Below are 21,866 nucleotides of genomic sequence, written 5' to 3'. Positions count from 1 at the left end.
TTAGTCCCGTCTTGTGTTATGCCAAAGCCCTTTTCACATAAATTTGACAAACCATTATCATTTATTGTTCACAGAATGTTTGCAAAAGAAAGACATGGAGCTGGTTTTATTTCAAGTAGATTCTTAAGTGCTCTGTTTTACAAGGCTGCTTCTCCAAAATCTTCTTAATTATCCATGATGGATTCAAGAGATATTATCTGTGAGACCAGATTGTGTTTTTGTTCCAACTCGAAATAAAGTCAGAGAAAACTCAGTTTACAAAAAAACACATTTATTGTCTAGATTTTTTAATCATTTTAGATTAGCTAGCATTAAGACCATTCAGTATTTCTCCTGATTAGACGTTTTTTTCCATGTAAAAGACGTACAAAAACAGTTATTTCTAAAGCATGTCCTGTAAGAAAAAAAAACATATATACATTTTTACAAACAAACATTCAAGAGACAGATAAAAAAAAACAGCACAATATCATGAAATGAACAAGTTTAAAATGGCTGAAACTGACTGACTCCTTCCTGAAGCTGAAAAAAACCTGACCATTTCTGTAATACCCTTCACTTGAGGACAATCCCTGACAAATAACTTCATCTGTGTTGTAGTTTGAAATGTTCTCTAAGTGAAAGACAACCTAACACAATTGTACTTTTCAAGGCAATTTCACATATGATCCACATCGAAATATTAGCAGACACATAATTGAATTTAAGCATAAAGGCAATTCTGTTTGTAAGGTGAGCTTTGTTTTATTTATGTTGTTAGTTGTTCAAACATTAATTTGATGTAGTACTTGTAGAGAGGATTTCTTAATAGTAAAGTAGGTATCATTATGAAGGATGACTAACCTTCTATAAGACATCTTGTGTTTTAAAGAGGGAGAAAGGCAGGGTTAAATAAAACAGTGATGATAGTAACCTTTATTTCAAGTAAGGGGGGAACACTGATTCCAGAGCATTCATTTTCAGCTGTACTGACCTCATCCAAGGAACGAATTTTGAAAGAGACCATAAGAAAATTAATTGCATTACAATACAAGCAGGGGACATGGCTTCGTTATTAAACCTATTTTCAAGGCTACTAGTAAATCTTAAGTTATATCCATTTGAATAATTATTAATAGACTCAAAAATGTCAATTAAGTTATCATGTGAGAGAACTTGGGTTCAATCACGAAGCTGCTGACACGCACTCCAGTTTAAATATGGAGCACAAGGACCAAGAAGTTTAAAGAAACTCCAGTATGAAAGCATTGAGATGCCCATGAAGTATGGGAATATATTTCAAGTATTAATTCACTCACTAAAACTTTTATTTCCTTCAGGGTTCCATTAATTGGCCTTTCAACCATCACATGAGAGAGAGGAGAATCATAAACTGGAGTTAAGACTTTTGGAATAAAATCTAAATTATATTCTCCTGTTTGGTTTGGTAAGCTAGTTTTTCTACAAAGTACATCAAAGACAATTTCTGAAAATAAGCTTTGAATTGTGATCAGGATCAAATATCCAATCACAAAAAAATCAACAACAGCATGATGCTTGACAATAAACATGGGCACTGGTATGTTTCAATCCTTCATGAAGGTATTTAATGTGTGTACTAAGCATGTAGGTGGGCGGCTACCACAGTTACTACTGCGCAGCTGATGAGGATAGGACTTACTGTTGAGACAGAAAAGGTTCTTTTCAGACAGTGTAGGCGTATCAGAACAGCAAGCTGAGGTTCTAAGGTCAGAGAGTCAGAGCTGAGAGAACGGCAGGCTGTGGGCATTATCTGTCCGGAGCAAAACACAGGCCAACATCTCCTCCATCGTGTAAATGTGTTCTTTCTTCACCTTTCCATCATTTTCTCAATCTGTGTCCACATTTCCCTGTCTGCATTTAGTCCACATATTCAACCACCTTGTTTGAGGGTTCTTTCCAGGAAGGTGACACCTGATCAAGAGTGTTTGAGAATCCGATGTCCAGCAGAGTTAGTTCCAGTCAAACAGCACAGCGTGCCTTTTGGTTAAGTCATTGTCAGGTCCCGCAACTGATCCCACCGTGGTCCATTGCAGAAAGCTGTAGAGACACCAACATCCAAACGGTTCCTCCCCTTTCACTAACATCCTGTTGCAATTAGTTCCTCATTGACATGCAGCGGTGTACCCAGGCACAGTAGATGTGTTTTCCTCCTTTCTTTGCAGATGTATCAAAAAAACAAAAAAGTGCCCCCATGGTCACTCTTAAACTGCAATTTCTGGCTCCAAGTGGAAGTTTCTAGAAATATCATGGTCATGTGGGAGAGAAAAATGTCTTTGTATTCTTCCAGTATTTCTAGTAGATGACCTCATACACAGTGGCCTTTTTGTCCCCTGAACCGGTGACGATGTACTTGTCGTCCACAGATATGTCACAGCTTAGCACAGATGATGATTCTTTAGACTGAAGGGAGAGAAAGAGAGAGAAGTCAGTCACATGTTGGAGACAATAATTTCTCTGTGTGGGATTATATTTATATCTGGTCGTATAACACATATGGTGACTATGTGTTAATTATTGCATCAGTAGACACAGATACGTCATAATTTGTTTGATATTTTTATAAAGAAACCTACTAATGCAGCATAGAGCAGAGGATGTGTTACCACACCAAAAGCAATGTTTCGCAGTACTCGTGTTTTCTACTCTTGCTGTGTAATTTAAACTAGTTATATCCTGTCATTGATGCACTGCAGCTAATTTGCACTGTTAAAGCAAAAGATGCCTAAAGAGTAAGATATACTGTTCCCACCTGGAATATGCTGGCTCCATACGGTGTTCTCCATGCATTCAGTAGGTTATCCTTTCCTGTGCTCACAAACCATTTACCTGAGGAGAGAAGCACATGCAAAAACACACATTTAGGATTTTCAGGGTGAACATGGAGGTGAACAGTGTCAAAAATATCTAAAATATAACTTTTAATTGAGTACATTAACAAGGTATAAAAACTGAAAAGCAAAAATATTGTGGAATAAAGTACACAAAACCAATTAGAAAGATAATGATGAAGTGAAAGCACTAAGGCAGAGGGACTTCTGATTGTCTGATGGTTAAGGTTCAGCTCTATGCTATTCTATCTCATAAAGGAACTTAAAAGCAAGTCCTACAACTTCATCACACCGTTTAAAAAAGGAAAAAAGTATTCTAGTACACTACCAAAGAGCTGAGGAAAATGAGTGGAAGGAAGACTAAATTAAAAAATGTCTTGACAGATAGGTGCTCACCACAGTAGGCAAACTGCAGGGAGAGTACACAGCTTTCATGCAGATGAAGCTGGTATTTGTCGGGCTTGGTGACGTGAAGGACCTCGACGTTGCTGCTCTCCATTCCCACAGCCAGCCACTCTCCAGTCGGACAGTAGCCAAGAGAGAAGATCTGTGCAGAAAAAGCAGGAAATATTACTTGAGTTATATTTGCTTATCAATCAAGCTTTTAGAAGTTAATTCTGTCTAACTGAGGATGATACATTTGATAGAAAAGATTTAAATAGTTTATTATTCCTCATGCAGTTCATCAAAGTGAGTTGATAAGACACTGTGTTTCTGATCTGAGTGTGTACCTGTGATGTGAAGTCATGCTGCTGCAGCTGTCGCCCCTCTCTCAGATCCCAGGAGCGGACTGTGTTATCAAGGCCTCCAGTCCACAGCTTGGTGCCATCGTTGGAGATGTCAATACAGCTGGCTCCATCTGTGTGGCCCTGGAACTGCCTGCGGGATATACACATATACTCAGAGCTGAACAAAGACCAAGATGTTTCAACAAAGACACACTGGGCTTCAGGTTGCCCTACCAGTCAGTAAGCATCACAGTCAACCAAACAAAGGTATTCTGCCAACTTGTTATCATAAAGGTAAATCAATCAAATTCATCCATACAACTTGCAAAGAATGACTCTGAAACTGACTAAATTTGTTTTGTTACACACAATGTTGCACACACCAAGTTTCTCTCTTACCTAACCAGTGTCTGGTTGTGTAAATCCCACACTGCAATGTTTCCGTCACTGCAGCATGAGAAGCAGACCTTGGAGTCCGGGCTGATGGCCAGAGCGTAACATGCTGGTGCTGATGATGTTAACTCTGCCTTAATCCTGGGGGTAGGCGTGGCCAAGTCCCAGATTGACAGTGTGCTCGCCTCACCTCCCACAATCAGCGTCCGGCCGTCAGGAAGTAGACGACAGGAGCGGATGTAGTTATCTCGGTTCTGATGTAGTAGACATAAAGAATGCATTTGATGTCTTGCATATTTATGTCACTAAATTTTGTGCACGTAGATACAACAGTTCTAAGTGATCAATACCAGATATCGAATTTCTCTCCGATTCCTTTTCAGATAAAACCAAGACTGAAAATGTTCTGGTTCCATTAACCCTGATAAACACTTCTTATACACATCAAGTCAGGTCATGCCCTATAACCTTTGCCCCACTTACCAGACAGTCAAGCTGTGACACTGGGCTCTTGTTTCCTGGGTGACTTATGTCCCACACCTTAACACATCCCTTCCCTCCAGTGTAAACGTGTCGGGTGGGGTTGCTGATGGTAACTGCGCACACCACCTCTCCATGGTTCAGCGTGTTGATCTGTCGGGCGTGGCGAGGAATCCCTGGGCCCACCAAGGCATCCGGGGGGAACGGAACTGGCTGCATCTGCCCATCAGCCGCCACGTGAAAGGAGTAAGCACTGATCATACACAGAGATGAAGACGAAGATGAGACGTGGAAGAGATTCTCAAAGAAAAGTATGGTTTTTAGAGGGCAATTTAGGTCCTTGAACATACAAGCAACTACAAACACACTTACGGTTTGCCACCGGGGATTCCTGTCAGACTGGGAGGCATTCCAGGAACTCGCATGTGAGGATGAGGATCAAAACCAACCTTGTGAAGAGAACAAAGACATTTTTATGAGCACAGTGCAAACACACACCCATGTGCATTGGCAAAAGGTGCACACAGGTCAACAGTAACCTGCGGAACAGAACACAAACACTCATGAGCACAAAGCAAACAAGACACTCTCAAGCACACACACCCTTTGAATCTGAATGACAAGTTTAAGAGTCAGCAAACACACAGAGGCAGAGCTGTCAGTGCTTGTGCTGCCCCCAATCAAACACACAAACACACACACTTACGCTCACAAACACACAGTTAGTGAGTTTCTATTGAGTGTTGCCCAGACACAGCTGTGAGTCTCCTAGACCTATTTAAACAGTGTAATGAACACTATGCAAATACAGCCAAGAGTGATGAGGTGATTGAAGTTAATGCACACCAGCATACACTTTGTATAAATACGACCACTTACACACACACACAAGAGAAATACAGCTGTGCAACTATTGACGGTTTCCACACTTTGCTTTATAAAAGCAGTGTTCATGAAGAGTGTTCACACCCCTAAACTTCCTGATCTTTCATACTCAAACATGGCTTTACAAGTAAAATCAACCATGAATTTTCAACACTAATAAACGGGAAGAAAGACCTGATATAGGCAAAAAAATAAATCCACAAATTGATCGTTAACAAGTGAAATATCAAAAAGCTGACTAAATAAGAACTTACAGTGGCAGCCTGCATAATCAAGGCATGACAAGACATATGAATGCATTCAAATAGCAAAGCAGCATTCATCACTGTCACTTTCTTGGCAAAAGCTGGTGTATGATGACAAGGGATCAAATGTACTATGGTGGTACAATAGAAAGCTTACTGAAAATTTGGGATCAGAAACAGGATTTAAGAAACCCTGCATCATACTGAATATTTCCTCAGAGTTTTTTAAGGTGAATCAGAAGCAGTGGAAAGACTATAACATACTGTGCAGCCATAAATCTCCCTGGAGCTTGTTATAGGGTTTCATGGCTGAGTTGTGAGAACTGTGTGTGCAAGAACACAAGGGCATCGCTGAAAAATTCACTCTACTCTGTTCACTTACACTCATCATAACATTCACAGAGCCTGAAAAGTGTAACAAGGAAGAATTGGATTCAAGCCAAAGCAAAACTGAACTATGGCCATCTACACAAATTAAAATCTGAAATAACTTCTAGAGGCTCCTCTCTTTGTTTTTGAGGTTTAGGGTCAAATATGTCTTATCACACTCACTGTGATTTCATTTTGGAACATAATTAAAAAAGAGTAGCATAGACATTTTATGCACATGAGTGTCAGCAATAAAATATAAAGGCAAAATTAACATCTTGCACACATTTCAGTGGCTATGTTGATGTGATAATTTTCAGGCTTTCTTCATTTTTGAGATGCAACTTGAATGTGAAATGTGTCTTCCACTAAAACATACTACTCACCATTGGTGAACGGCCATAAGCAGCCACAGCTGCTGCAGCAGCAGCACTCATCTGAGGTGACATGTTGTGCAGTCCGGCAGCATAGGCTGCAGCCCCAGCAGCACTGGCCAGATCTCCATTCATCCCTGCTGCGTGGGGCAACATACCAAACGCACCCGGGTATGGACCTGGAACAGCCAGGGGGGTCCGCAAACCTGCTGCTAAGGAGCGGAGGGAAAGAAACAGCAAGACTCATAAAAAGCTATAAACTAGGGCAACAAAAATTCAAGATCAAAGACCTTTAAATATCAAGACTTCATCCTGCAGACATAGCCTTAACACATAACTATCTGATATTGCTGGTAACACAACAGTAGATTAGAATCCTTTTTGGCATTTAAGCTCAGTTAAGGATGAGCAAATACATTTTGCTCAATTATTTCAGTCAGACTTATTTTTTTCTATCAAGCAAACACTCAGGACTTCAATACTTGCTACAGCATTTTCCAAAATGGGACAGAGCTGAATGAAACAGAGCTTTTAGGGCAAAAAGTCCTACATCATTTATTCAAAGATGGACTTACTTGGTGGATGTGGTAACTCCATTGTGGGCGGTTTTGATAGACTAGGTCGGATCCCTGGAGTAGAACTTGGACCAGGTGTTGAGTCCCCTCTTGGTGTAGGTGTGCTTGACTTAAGCCCGGGTGTACCTGCTTTGTCTCGCTGCAACAGAGAGACAGACACTTTAAAAACATACAAGAAATGTGTAACTCCTTACATATGTATTTACCCAACAACCGAGTACTCTATCATTTCTGTATTTATTATTCAACTATTTAAATTCCACCATCCCTACCATTGACATCTCTTTGGATTTGAGGGAGGAAGAACTAGCTGATGATGCAGTAGAAGCTGGACTGCAGGGGTCTTTCTTGAGATGACGTGCTTTATCCAGTCCATTTTCTCTCGGGGAGGGGAGTGGTGTGCCACGAGGGGAGGCAGGATCCTGGTGGAGGGACAATGATATAGTGATGACATGAGCAAACAATTCACAGAAGTGATGTTAGCATTGCCCTAGATAGAATCTTCCAGGCCCAACTGTGTTGAAGCGAAGTTAGAAAGAGGCTGCATTCATCCAATAGGAAACAATAAAAGCTATCACAACTTCAACCAAACAATACTGACCTCATTTGAGACATCCACCACTAAATTATCGTCACTTTTCTCCCCGTCACTGTCCTGCAGATAAAGACAATCAGTGAGCCCACGGCTGAATCCTCACAGAACATTGTTGCACATGCGCTCATCTATTAATAAGCTGTAACAGGAACCTGTAAGTTCACATTTAGGTGGAAAATTATGCCAACGTGAAGAATCACTGTTAAATGTAACATGTGACTATTACACATCGGTACAGAAGCTACAAATTCATGCTTAAATGAACAGAAACACAAGTATTATTTTCTTTGCAGAAACAAACAGTCAGCATTGCATAACCATTTCTTACATAGTGGCTGGAGTCCTTGTCGTCAACCTTGCGTTTCTTGGTATCATTTGGAAACTCGGGTCCGTTTCGTCGCTTATCTGAATTCCTAAGACTTTCTGGCAGCAATGAGTTACTCTGCAGATGAAAGCGGAGAGGAGAGAGAAGGACAGAATGCAGTGGAGAAGAGTCAAGGGAAGAAAGATTAAAGAAAAAAGATGGCGTAGAAAGCAAATAAGACAAAAAAGAAAGGAGAGTTTGGAGGACAAAGGGGAGAGAAAAAAAAGAGATTCACAGTGGTGAGACAATTTTGCTTTTACAGTTAAGGTTGTGAGCAATCTGTATGAGCTCGCTAAACCGTCTGATCCACATACAGCTAATTACAACAGCCTTTCAGCTATGTGTGGAGCAGGTTAGAAAAACAGACTCTTTCTCGCAAATAGGTTAATAGTTCACAGAAGCATGAATTAAGCAGCACTAACACTTTAACAGCAGCCGCTTTTGTCACTTGACCAAAGCCGTTCACAGCTTCACGCAAACACACACCTCTGAAGTTGATGATTACATTAAGTGGCACTCAAAATCTATCAGTGCTCCCTCTCCTGGCTCTTACAAGCTGCACTGCCTGCAGTTTGCAAGTGTGTGACTGTGTGTGTGATTTTGTGTGTGCATGTATATGTATGTGTGTGTGAGTGTGAGTGTGTGCACGCACGCACAATGTGTAATTGACTGTAAAAGCCTGTGTGTGTGATCAAGTGTGTACTAGACTATGTGTGTGTATTACTTGCATAACACCCATGTGTCCCGAGACTAAACACACACGAATACACGCATGCGCGCGTACACACACACAAAGCTGCCCCTTCCAGCCTCCTGACCAACGGATCCTATTGTTAATGGATTAAAGCTTCATGTTGAGTCCATTATAGTCTCAGCCTGTCAATGAAATGTGCATCCAACATACACAAACACATGCGCGTGCACACATCCAGCGAGCGGGGGAGCGCTTGGACTTTGGGGGGGGGGGGAAGGGTAAATGAAGGAGGAATAGCTGAGGGAAGGGGTGGAGGAGGAGGAGGAAAGGGAGGGGAGGAGGGTGAGAAAAAGGGAGAAAAGGGAGGGGATGAGATTAGAGGACAGAGAGGATGGAAGGAGGGTGTGAGACTGTGGAGGAGAAGAAAGGGTGACAAGAGACGAGGGAGGGAAGGAGACGGGTGGGGTGGAGGGGGGGGTGAAAATCTGTATTCTGCCAAAGGCCCCCTTCCTTCACGCCCTCCCTTCTTCCTCCCTCCCTCCCACCTACCTCCTACCCCTTTATTGAAAGGTTTTAGTGAGCTGAGCACAGGAGCACTGACCCGCAAAACATAAGCAATTTCCCCCCTCCGTCTCCCCCCTTCGCTTTTAGCATTGTCTCGCACACGCACACACACACACACACACACACACACACACACACACACACACACACACACACACACACACACACAGCTCAGCTCAGTGTCATATGACTGCTGCTCCCCCCTCCTCTCCTTCTCCAAAGCCCTCCCCTCTCAGTGGTGGTGATATTAAACACAATGAGAGTCTTTAAGCGCGGGATCAGGGGCGGCGGGAGGGGGGGAGAAGGGGGTAATCTGCTCACTGAGGTGTTAAATAGGCACAACAATGCAGGCTAGGCTGGCGGAGAGTGTGTGTGTGTGTGTGCACGCGCGAGCGTGTGCATGTGACCATGCTAAAAAGCTCATTTGGAGGAGAAAAGAAACCCAACAGTTCAGAGCAGATCTAGAGCAGAACTAAATAGGCAGGCCAAAGCTCTCCCCCAGAGATCCCCCTAACACACAAACACACACACATTTTGAAAATGACAGTCAGAAAAATATAACTTCAGGATGAAAGCTATTTGGGTGTGAAACAGTGGTACAAAAAAGCAATGTGCTTTTATGCATAATGAGGTGAACTTCAGTGGTCCCTGAGGGAGAGTTGAGTTTCTGCAGCAGCAAAAGACAGTAAACAAATGGATACATATGAGACATGAGCTTAGGTTTTATATCTTGGTTTTCATGTGTTAACTTGTGACTGTTAAAGTTGTGTGTTTTTCCATGAGATAACTAAATGGTTGGCACAAAAGGACCTTGGCTTAAAATAGGATTAACTAAATATTATTTATTTCGGTCTTTGCTCAAACTTTTACAAAACCGCCTGGTCCTGCTCAATGTAAATATTATGTAGTTTACTAAGAGCAGATTATGCTAAGTAGTTCTCTTTTAACTTGAGCAGGGTTCCAGTCCCGAAGAGGTCCATCAACTGAGTTGCAACTAACTAATCTAACTGTTGCGCTAAAGTCCAACGGTATGCAAACTGCTTCTAAGAACAAATTCAAGATTCCCAAAACAAAAGTACCCCTTTAAGAAAGACGAGAACAAAACTGAGCAGCTTGTCAAAACAGTTAACATTGCTGCAGAAAGAGGAAGTACTTACTGTGCCAGGCTCTCGCTCTATTGCCATTGGAAATGTGTTGATGCATTTGAGGTCATAGGGTTGGGCGTTCAGCAGAGCAGAAAACAGAAAAACATAAGAAGAGAGAAAGAGTTAGAAATGTGACGGCTACATTTATTTATAAGTATGAGTAATTAACCAAAGTTTAAACAGAAAAGTAACTGAGAAGCAGATATTATGAATAAAGTTGAAGTACTTTGATAATTTTGTTATTCATTTTAGTCAATGAGCTAATAAGTAATGATTCTTGTTTTGGTTTTATATGGTGTTCTTGTGCAGAAGGGTGCATTCGGTCACCTCTCAGGTGCTCAGGTCCTGCAGGGTGCGAGTCAGGTCCAGACAGGTGAGGCTTTTTATCTCCAACATCTTTTCCCATCAGATGGGGAGGAATCCCCCCGAGCGCTCCTGACAAAGCCAGGAGACCAGCTGAACCACCCAGCTGAGAAGGGTGGAGGCCAGCAGGGTGAGGGGTGAGGGGCACAGGTGCACCACCGTGGTTATGGGATAGGTGCTGCTGCTTGAAGAAAGGAGGGAAAGGAATAGGGAGTAGGTTGACTCGATGTAGACGAAATATCTGACACATTTATGAATGCTAAAACATAGAGCTGGGTTGCAATAAATGTTTGCAACAAATGTAGCAATGTTTTGTCCCTGTAACAGAGTACTGGCTTTGATTTTGTCCTCAGTGAACACAGTCTGATCAGTCATAAGCATATGCCCAAGCGGCAAACTCCGGTCTCAAACGATGAAGCCAATGCGGAAGTGATATAAACTGCAATACATCGAAAATCCGCTTGAGGCTGGCTGCAGAAACACCGGAAACCACATAGATATGAATGGGAAAAAGACGATCTTTGCAGCATTAATAAACATGTTTACAGCCTGGTTCAAAAAACGGCTTGGCCCTACAACGCTAATCTCTCTAATGGCATACACTGTACGGGGGGTGAATTTTTTTCTAACGTGACGGTTAAGAAGATATTAAGATTATGAGTTTTGCCCAAATAAGGACATAACTGACGTGAATCCCGGTCGGGAACACACAGCCATTGGCTAAGAGACTCACACTACGTCACACTCTGCCTAGTTGAGTTCCGCATTACCAATATGGCTGCCGCCGTCGATTTGCTTCAAAACAGCTCTCAGGAACAGATGGGTGACGTCACGGATACTACGTCCATATTTTTTACAGTCTATGCATATGCCTGACACCAAAAACTCAAGTGTCAGCAAATGACACCGAGCCATCAATGGGTAACGATCAATAGCACTCTGTAACCGAATCAATGGAGACTCCTGGCCTTATTGAAGACTTCAACAGATGGGACAGTTTCTTCAGTGTCTGGGTTTACACCACCTCAACAAGCTGCTGCAGTCTACAAGGCGGTGAACACATCCTTTCCCCCCACACACACCGCCTCACACACCCTCCTCCCTCTGGGGTCAAACACTGAACAATACTGACAGCTGGGATCACAGCCCAGAGCCTGGGGATGTGGTGGCAAGAGAGGGGGGAGGGAGACAGGGAGGAAAAGGAGGAATGACAGAGAAGAGGGGGGGTGGTTAGGGTTAGCACAGAGAGCCCCAGCTGCTGCCTTCACTGTCAGGTCTTGTGAGGGAGTGAGGCGGCTGAGGAGAGAGAGGGGAGGAGAGAAGGAGAGAAGAGGGTCAGGGGGAGAGAGAGAGAGAGAGAGAGAGAGAGAGTTTGGCTGGCAGCCCTGCTCTCTCTTTCACACCAAATCAGGCGCTCGTCTGAGCGTGAAATGCCTTTGTGTTCCAAAACATCATTATTGCCTCCTCAGACAGTAGCCGCGGGAATCCAAGCTCACTGATTCGCCGCCGGGAGGGGAGGAGGAAGGAGGGAGATGAGAGGAGATGAGAGGAGAAGGGGGGCACAGGAGGCGACTCTTCAGGGGTGGAAGGAGTGCTGAAGGTCAAACCGACTTTTATCTCACCTAATTGACTAACCCACTCCTCCTCTCCTGAGCCCCCGCCCTCTCTTTTCCTCTCGATCCTATCAATCCTTCACTTTCTGCGTTCTGCCCCCATGAATGAAAGCTAAACAAGGAAAACAGTCTTTTAGCCTCAACCCCCATACACACACACACACACACACACACACACACACACACACACAATTTCCAGAGCTGGTACGCCTGCCTCACAATCAAACATAAACACACCCACACGTCACACTTGATCACACTAACATGCATACACAGAGTCTAGATAAACATGGCAGGCACACACTCAACCATTCTAGCCCTGCCTGTTGTTTTTCTGGGTATAAGAGAAACACACGCTCTGCTTCACCCAGACGCACACACAAACAGATGCAAAAATACACACGCAGATACACAAACAGGACCCCTGATGGGAGTAAATGGAGGGGAAGTACTTTGTGGAGGGAAAGGGGAGCCCGGTACGTCATGGGATGTTAGTGTGGGTTGGTGTGTGTGCATATATGTGTGTAGAAGTAGGGGCAACATGCTTCATTACACTCATTTAACTCACAAACAGGGTGAATGACAGGCTGGCGTGGGAGAAGGGAGGAGAGGGGAAGAGGGGAGTGTAAGGGCAACGCTGTGACCCCCCCTTTACAAACATTGAAATCCTGCAATTAAGACTCAAACAGCAACTGCCAAATCCACCTCTCCCCCCATCACACACAGAGATCCCCATGAGTCAACGCTAAATAACAAGCCCACCTCACATTTAACTCTCCAAACCCATTGCCCACTCTTTGCTTAGCTTAAGCTATGAAGCCCCCTTCCCCCCTCCTTTGCCACATTGCCCTCAAACTCAACTGTGGGCCTCATATCTCCTACCAGTCAAACCGCTATGGCTCCTACAAAGCAGTGTGTTCTGAGCTACCTTCAGTGCCATCAAAAGGCCACAAATCAACCATGTCATTCTTTTTACCTAAACATTTGTGTTTCTTAACTTCTTTTCTTTCATGGTGCATTTCCCCTTTTAGCTCAGGTCTGAAATGCTGGTCATGCCACATCATTCATCATAACCTGATGACAAACTTTCTACAACAGTTCTCTTCCCACTTGTATCCTCTATTCTCAATTCAACCAATCAATTAACTCATTTTCTTCCTTTTTGCTTTCATTAAATTTGTATTCTGTAATTTTTCTCACAACTTTCTATGTCCTTCAAATGTATCTCTGGCCTTGAACAAAGATTCTGTCACCAAGGGATGGCAGAGTGAGCTGGTAATACCCTCTTCCTACCAGAAGCATGTAAACGTTCGAGTGCAGACACTGTACTAGTGGGATGGTGTGACATGCTGTGTTATTTCACATTATGTTTGTACTCAAGATGGAAGAAGCATAAATACAGTTCATTTTAATATAGAGTAAAAAGAGGAATACACACTGGTGGAAGCCCTGGCAGTCCACGTACCCCGATGACAGCATTGAGCTCTGCCATGGTCACCTGTTTGGCTCGCTCCACAGCTTGAACTACCTGCTGTTGATGCTGCAAAACACAAACACACAGAAACACAATGTTGCTTAAGATTAAGAGTGATAATGGATTATTAGTTAGCTAGCAGAAACAACTAGAGAGTATAAATATAGCACAGAAAAACACAGTTTTAGCTCAATGTCACACGTACTTACCTCCTGTGAGAGGAAGGGAATGACTTGTGCACAGATGGTGTTTAGTCTCTTGGCAATCTCAGTCTGATGGAGGGAGAGAGAGACTTCATTGTTAATAACATAATTACATCCATTTAGAGAAGACAGCTGTTCAATAACAACAATAAAGTAATACAAGCACACATAAACACAGAATTTCCCTACCAATCTACAATACATTAAGAAACCTGTATACGTGCCACGACACACAAATCCAGTGTAAGCCGTTTTTAGCATCACTAACGCTCAAACAGCAAAATAAGGTTTCCCTCATAATTATCAGTGTGAGCTCAAGTTTCTGTCCTCCTTGTTGTTTCTCTCTTGCTCTCTCTACCCTCTGCACTCTTGTCCCTTTTCCCATCAGCACTTCAACATAATCTCATCAGCTACTAACTTCATTTGCTCTCCCCAGTATCCATGCCAACACATCCGCCTGCCCCGAAACCCCCCGGAGGTGGCAACAATTGGCTGAAACCAGATACCCCCACAGCGGCACCAAATCAGATAAGGAGACTCATATTACACATCATCCAATCAAAGTGATACGTAGAGGGCCAGGGTGAAGAGGGAACTGGAGTAGCCATGAAACGTACTAATGGCTTATACGACACACAAATCCAACATAAATAGACACAAAGACACACAAGCTGGATGGGACATTATTAAGGGGGTGTGTGTTGTTGTCGGTATGTGAAATCCAAGAAACAAAATTTCATAATTATGTGTTGACAACCAGCGAAACTTTATCTAATAGAAACTCTGCTAACAAACCTTAAGTTAAATTTGATATTCCACAGCCCAAATACCAAGCTGTGGGGTTTAAACCGACCAACAATTACCAAACCTTATGTAGAAATAACTGGTTCTTAAGACAGGTTTCCTCTTTTAAAATGATAAGTAAACAGTTCTTCCTCTTTCCAAGGAAATGTTAAGACACCTATTGCTCTAGTTTCCTATTAACATAGTTTGGTCCTCTTTTAAAAAATTTACCACTTCTTCATTTTTCATTCCTCATCAGCTGTGCAAGAGAGACCATTGCCATTGCTCCAATTCCTTTCTCATTAAAAGGTCAACAAGAGTCCACAGACATGCCAGTGGCTCTGTAAGGCTAGATTCAGTTTTAACCGTTCTTCAAGCTAAATTTGACAAATCTTAGTTTAGCATGTTCAGGTCAACATTCCTAAATGAAGCATGCTAAACAAGGATTCACTGAAACGGACTCAAATAGCTGGATCAGGTATCATGACACCATTACAATACTGTGCCAAGCTATTTAAATCTGTTTACATCTATATACAGACTATGTTATGTGACAGCAGTGTTTCCCTGTGAGAGAGAGAAGGAATGGGCTTTCCTGTCCGCAAGCTGTTGGAAGGCATTTAACACAGTTAACAGAGTTAAGACACCAAAGCAGTGTGTCAAGGACTCTTAGGTTTCTCACTGTAGAGCATAGGGTAACTAACAAATGTAAGGCTCTTTTATGTCATTTCAAATTCATTCAAACTGAATTTTTTGAATGACTTACAACACTAAATATCGCTCAAGAGGAAAGTCAGGAGATCATAAAAGTCGTTATGATCCAGCTTCTGGGGACCATAAATGTAAACAACTTTATCTGAATCCATCTCTCCATATTTCACTTTTGACAAATGTAGGGGACCAATGATGCCATGCCAATAGCCATACTTTTATTCCTGAAAAGCTGACATGGTGGAGATGCCCTCACATGCTGTAGCATAAATACCTTCATTGGATCAGTTGGTCACACACACACCTATCAGCACCAACTGACCCTGCCACAGTTCAGCCAATTATATACTTGGATGAGCTAAATAAAGTGCTTGCCCTTTGAGAATCAGTCTTGAACTAATTAAATAAGTAGCTGCTTTACCCATAATACAATTAAGGAGTATATCTGTTACTAAAAGAAGACATTTCCAGGCAAGACTCAAGTTTCAACTGACACTACCAAGAAGAATGTAAGGTTGGCAAGTATGCACAGAAAAGGTAAGTAACCAAATGAGAGCTGAGTTAAGAAGGAACAGCTTGAGTAAACAACACAAACTATAAATACTTGACACTTTATCAGGAATCAAAGACAATATGGAATCAAAGAGTTTGTTTTTATGTGAGTCACTTGTAACTGCATGTGTGAGTGTACTTGACATGACAAAATAACACATCTAATATGAAATGTTAAAAACCTATTTATATGTGGTTTGGCTGGGGACTGTCCCCATAATATGATTTATCAATGCAATTCTTAATTTCAATATTAATATTTCTGTCAACTAATGACTGTTGTCTGTTTTCAGGTTTGTATGTACCTGTGTAGCATTCAAGTGATTCATCTCCCCATTATTCTTAATAAATTTGATATGAATCTGCATCTTGAGTTGTAACAGCTTCCAGATCATGGATTTCCCCTACAGTCAGCTGATGAGTTACTTACTTTAGCAGACTGTATCAATCCTATAATGTCCAACTTATTCAAAACCTTAAAATCTTTAAACGAAGAGCTATTTCTGGCTATTGATACATGCACTTCCATTCTCTGAAATGTGAGTTGTAAGCCCATAATTATCCTTGCACTAAGGCTGACTGATTAGGCAATCTGAGAATAGTCAGACCAACTACTATCAGGTCAGCTCAGCTAATCGTACTAAGCAGACTGACAAAACTAACAAGGATCAAATAGATGCAGCCACAAATACCTGAAGGTGCAATCCCTAAGTGCGACATTATTCCAAAGCGTGACTCAAGAACATTGGGAGGAAATAACAAAGTAGTGAAACCTCCAAACTGTCATCTTATGAAAAACCCTGAGTGGAGAATTGCTATGGTGCACCACCCACATAATGATATTCAAATTATGGAAAGAGTGAGTAAACAAAAGTCGAGGATACAGAGAGAAGTGTACACACACAATGTGCTAACTGAGAACAGGCTTCCCATTACACATATAATTGGAGCATTACTGACACACCAAATACGCACACACTCGTACCTCCCCAGCAGGAGGTGGGTTGCTCTGAATCCCCTGTTGCCCCCCTCCAACAGAAGCTTGTTGCTCTGACAACTGCAGCCCAAAGCTAATGACCTCCCCTGGAGCTTTAGTGTGTGCTAGTTTGTGTGAATGTGTATATGTTTGTGGACAATGGTAAGAGATGCATCTCCCTCATAATGAAAAAACAGTAGCTTCACATGGACATAAAACAAACTAGAAACCAAAAAAAAAAAGACAGCACGGTGGGGGTGAAACAAAGGGGAAAAGAGATTCCAAAGAAAGGGAAGTTAGTTGGGTGAAGAAGAAAGGGGGGAGAATAACACAAGAGCAGGAGAACATGAGGGGAAAAAAACTAATGAAGGGGAGTGTGAGAGAGTCAGTGGAGAAGCATCTCCACTCCTCAGTGAAGCAGCCAGGCCAATCCACCTCCAATTTCCTCTGGTCTGACTGGTCGATAGCTGTGGTAATTACTGGTAAACGCTGTGAGCCATGCACCACTCCTGTGGGGAGATGTGTATTTGTGTGCATGAGAAAGAGAGTCAGAGTTTTCCCTCCTCATCCATGTGTCTACACAATGTGTTTGGTGTTTTATGCGTCTGTGTATGTGTACTCATGCATAAACATGTTTGCCTTTGTGTGTTTGTGTGTGCATTACTGTGCATGTGTTTAATTGTCCCTGTCCTCATGTGTTTGCATATATTATTCATGGCTGAACATAAATGCCCTTGCCTCACATCAGAATAGGTAAGTGTCCTTCCTGCATTTGCATGTTTGCTCACTTGGGCATCTGCCCTAGGAACACGTGGGTCAGTCTGGTTTTGCCTCCCTGCTTTGAAAAAGGGGAGCTCTACTGTCTCTCCTCTGCCGGCCTCGGCATGATCGATTCCTCCGCCCTCTCCAGCCCTGCCCCTCTAATGTAATAAAGCAGGCCGCTCCCCTAGACAGCACCAATCAATCTACAGAGCCATTCATCCTGCCTCTGGGCTCAGGCGGCTGGCCCTAACTGGGGAAATGGAGACAGAGCCTCATCGATCACAAATAAACGCACATCCACACACACACACACAGTAAAACACACACACATATAGGAATGAGCACACAAATGCATTTGTGCACACACAAGACACATCAACAGACACACATACACACCAAATACATCAAAACCCTGCCAAGTGAGATGGAGGAATGAGCAGGACAGACAACGCAAAAAAAGAGGCACACAGCGGACTCAGATGAGCTTCCATACCTGTTTGTGCATTTCAATGTTGAGGCCATAGGACATCTCATAGTACTGAAGAGGACAGAGAGTCAGATGATTAGAACATTGTCACACCGGGTAATCCCATTGGGAGTAACTTACACATTCACATCAAATGCCTTTTTTATCATGCAGGAGTGTTTACTATATGGGCAAATAATTTAGAACCGCATTCCAGTCCATGTTTGTTTCTGTGTCAGACTAATGGTGTTAGTCACACCCTAATCCTCCTTTGACCTGACTTGTTTCAGGTTAAGTGGCTATTAAAGAAAGAAGAGATGAAGGCAGGACCTTCTGCATCTAGTAACATTTGAATTTGACAGAAAAAACAGAACTGCCTAGTCACAAAATGTAACGTGTGAGCGGTCTTATTGACTTCTCAATCACTAGTTTGATTAGCATATGTTAGCAAGGAAACTTGTTATAACCATGCACAACAAAAACAGGTTCTACTTCGATGCTGCACAGGATTTTTTATTCTTTTGTTCAAAGAATGATCGATATAATGTTCAATTAAGATCTTTACTAACAAGCTGCTGCAAAGATTAGGTATCAGTCGCTGAACAAGTGGAACAGGAAGAAACAGAGGCTCTTCTCTTAAGACTGTTTTGCAGGGTAAAACCTTGCTGTGTGATGTGTAGTGTTGCAGGTCAAATATATTGAGTGTCACACGGTTCTCACCATGACATAGTGTCTCTGCATCTCCGTCTTTTCACTCGCCAGCTTTTCACACTCCAGCTTGAGGCTGTAAAACACAACAATAGCATAATAATTTACTTGGAGAGGCACTTCTTTTCGGAAAATTGGGCCCCTTCAACCCACAAACAAAAGCACCTCAGTTTGCCTTAACCTTAGCTGACTGTAAACATTGATGATCGATAAGAATCAACTTTGGACATGGACAGGCTTGTGACTTGCTATCTTTATTAAAACTTAGAAAAAAACAGTGAGCATGCTAAACAAGTATGTTTTGATCCTCCAGCTGTTTTCCCACAGTAGTTATAAACACACACACAACTTGGTAATATTGAGGTCTTCTGTGAGTTCTCTGCTCCCTTACTAAAGCAGCAGCAGATGCAAAGACAAACCAAAGCTGTTCAGGACATAATGCTTGAAATGGAGAAGATGATTCTTCCTGACAAATTATGACAGCAAATATCTGTTGGCTGTAGGATGTTTGGCTTAACCCTGCCCTTTGTATGCATGAATCAGGATGTGAATTAGAAACAAAACAGCTTTGTAGGTCAGCAGCTTTCACCTGTTGCGGTCGACCCTCCCAGACAAAACAAACACGTTAAAGAACATACACACAGAGCACAGAAACACACAACTGCACGTAAAGGCGGTTTTACCCAACGCACAACTTCACACACAGGGGAAAATAAGGAGTGATTTATGAAACCCTGAGCCCACACGCCATCCTCTGGCTCTCACCCATCACTAAGACTTAGACCTACCGCAGTGTGAGTGCTGGGTCTGCTGCATATGTGTGTGTGTATGTGAACCTAATCCAGGTTTACAGGTTAGTATGAGGCCGTAGCTGGGGTTTTGTTCATTATGGTAAGAGGGATGACTGTGGTTAGGGTGAGGTTTAGTGTTAGAGGGCTGGCGACAATGAGAAAATTGGCAAACTGTGCTGCCCATACATATACAAACAAGACATGTGAATGTGTGTGTTTGTATTATCCACCTGTGGTACTGTGCCTGAAGAAACTGGAACTCTTCCTTGATGCGGTCCAATGACTCTGGGATGGTGAACTTGAAGGGCTGGCCTGGAGCCTGGTGGGGCGTCTGAGGCGGCATTCACACACACACACACACACACACACACACACACACACACACACACACACACACACACACACACACACACACACACACACACACACACACACAGGGATTATTAACATCATAGTGCCTCATTATTTAGCCTGCAATTTGCATGTGATCCTTTCCAGGCTCAGGTTTACAGGTTAGAATGAGGCTCACGTGTAATGTCAACAACTTTTAACCCTCTTGTTATGTTTGTTTCTCAGGAACAGCAATAATGTTCCTGGGTTAATTTGACCCGGGGAATATTTAATTATCTAAAAGTGTAAGAACCCCCAAAAATCCCAATAAACATTATTTTAATCTCATAATTACATTCTTATTATTGGAAAGACTTAATAAATACAGTAGTTTTACATTACTCAGATTTTTGTTTATTTTATTTTACATATTTAATTTGTTTCATTTTATTAACAATTTATTTTTAGATTTTTGAACTTTAAAATGGGTCAATTTGACCCGCAACATAACAGGAGGGTTTATTATTATCCTTTATTAAACAATGTCAAATGTAACTCTTGCTCACAGATTTAACAGACATAAAGGGCTTATTTTGATGTGTGCCTATAAGTATGAAAGTTCAATAAAAGATAATGTTTTGTAACTTCTGTGAACACTGAGACAGTCATGTAGGTGTACAAGTGTAAGAGGAGGACAAACGGAGTCTTACCGGGTGTCGCCCCTGGGGGAACATGGTTTTCACCAGGAGGATGTGACCGCTTCCTTCCTAAACCCCCGTTATGAGGGGATCAAATGAGGGTACAGAGAAGACGTGAGCTGATCCAGATCACGGAGACGGATCCATCGGACGCTGTTAGTCGGACCAGCCGGCGTTAATTTGTAACAAAAACCCGACCGTTCGAGTCCACAGCCCGTTAATGTGGATCCCTGCTCCGATCTGGGTCTCTCCTCCAATCAACCGGAAAAACACGGGAAACGGATCATTAGCTGGAGGCTACCAGCAGGAGGGGGGTCGAGGGTAAGAACCAGGTGAGGATTGAAAAGGCTGGAGACGCTTCTTTCGCTCCACGCGTGGTTTTGTGTAGAATCCGATGTAGTCCGAGTGCGAGGAATAAGACAAACAAACAGGAAAATAACTGAAGCCCGTCCACAGCCGCACACTGTGGGCTCTCTGAGAGTCAGAGCATCAGAAACAAATCCAGCACAAGTTAATTGCAGTGAAGAGTTCCCACTTGACTCGCCGCGGTCGCTTGCTGGAGGTTGAACAGTCAACAAAAACAAAATGTTACTTCCCTCCTGAGTTGGAAAGGCAAACCTGCACTCAAAAAGAGATATCACGAGAAAACAACAACATCAAAAAAAACAGGAAATATGTTGTTAGTTTTGCAGCAACTCCCTCAGCGGCTGCAACAATCCTCCGTCCAGCTCTGCTTTACCTCAATGGCAACTTTCTCACGCGGTTTCACGCTCCCAGCTAACCGAAACTAGAGCCCGGCCCACAAAGCGGCAGTGGACCAATCACAGCCGCCACTCCACGTGGGGATAGTAATGTTGATTATGCTGTTGACCAATAGCCGCTCTGCAAACTGCCCCGAGTCAGTTGACCTGGTTGAGCTACGCCGAATCGGGCCAATCACAGCACAGCAAGGAGCTGATAGTCAGGAGGCGCGCTGGGCGGGCAGTGCGGTGTGTGAAGGCAAGTTTCACCTGTCAATCAAAGTAACGTGGGCTCAGCAGGAGCAGTGTTGGAGATGTGCACATGCATGCATACACAAAAAACGGATAGGCAAAAAACTAATCAGCCCTCTCTCATACACATACACAACCACATGCATACGCTCACAAAACACAGAAACACAAATGCAGTCATCTT

General features: G+C 42.7%; 1 protein-coding gene across 6 annotated transcripts; it reads right to left on the bottom strand.

Annotated features, from left to right (window-relative positions):
- Nucleotides 1–254: 254 nt before the first annotated feature.
- LOC117818710 (transducin-like enhancer protein 1) lies at nucleotides 255–21,518 on the bottom strand. 6 transcript variants are annotated; one of them, XM_034691712.1, is made up of 20 exons: nucleotides 20,703–21,518; nucleotides 19,893–19,993; nucleotides 18,884–18,947; nucleotides 18,191–18,235; nucleotides 13,920–13,982; nucleotides 13,702–13,776; nucleotides 10,588–10,804; nucleotides 10,273–10,289; nucleotides 7,822–7,935; nucleotides 7,500–7,553; nucleotides 7,171–7,320; nucleotides 6,899–7,037; nucleotides 6,336–6,535; nucleotides 4,823–4,899; nucleotides 4,454–4,703; nucleotides 3,977–4,224; nucleotides 3,581–3,728; nucleotides 3,246–3,396; nucleotides 2,771–2,847; nucleotides 255–2,421 (listed from the first exon to the last, which is right to left on the bottom strand). In XM_034691712.1, exons 1-20 carry the CDS (start codon nucleotides 20,724–20,726, stop codon nucleotides 2,314–2,316), a joined length of 2,322 nt encoding a protein of 773 aa, XP_034547603.1. In that variant the 5' UTR covers nucleotides 20,727–21,518; the 3' UTR covers nucleotides 255–2,313. The 6 variants fall into 6 exon arrangements, with proteins under 6 accessions (XP_034547603.1, XP_034547598.1, XP_034547600.1 ...); XM_034691707.1 differs by having other exon boundaries at nucleotides 10,588–10,807; nucleotides 13,675–13,776; nucleotides 20,703–21,452; XM_034691709.1 differs by having other exon boundaries at nucleotides 6,336–6,532; nucleotides 10,588–10,807; nucleotides 13,675–13,776; nucleotides 20,703–21,452.
- Between the last annotated feature and the right edge of the window lie 348 nt (nucleotides 21,519–21,866).

This window comes from Notolabrus celidotus, chromosome 9 (assembly GCF_009762535.1).
Source record: "Notolabrus celidotus isolate fNotCel1 chromosome 9, fNotCel1.pri, whole genome shotgun sequence".
Lineage (NCBI taxonomy): Eukaryota > Metazoa > Chordata > Actinopteri > Labriformes > Labridae > Notolabrus > Notolabrus celidotus.
This window is presented reverse-complemented; position numbering and strand designations above follow the sequence as displayed.

Excerpts from the sequence above, each read along its gene's own strand:
- LOC117818710 (XM_034691707.1), bottom strand. The coding sequence starts at position 20,726 with ATGTTCCCCCAGGGGCGACACCCG. Across the intron at positions 18,948-19,892 it reads CTTCAGGCACAGTACCACAG|CCTCAAGCTGGAGTGTGAAA; the intron begins GTGGATAATACA and ends TGTGTTTTACAG. Across the intron at positions 2,848-3,245 it reads CCTGCAGTTTGCCTACTGTG|GTAAATGGTTTGTGAGCACA; the intron begins GTGAGCACCTAT and ends TTCTCTCCTCAG.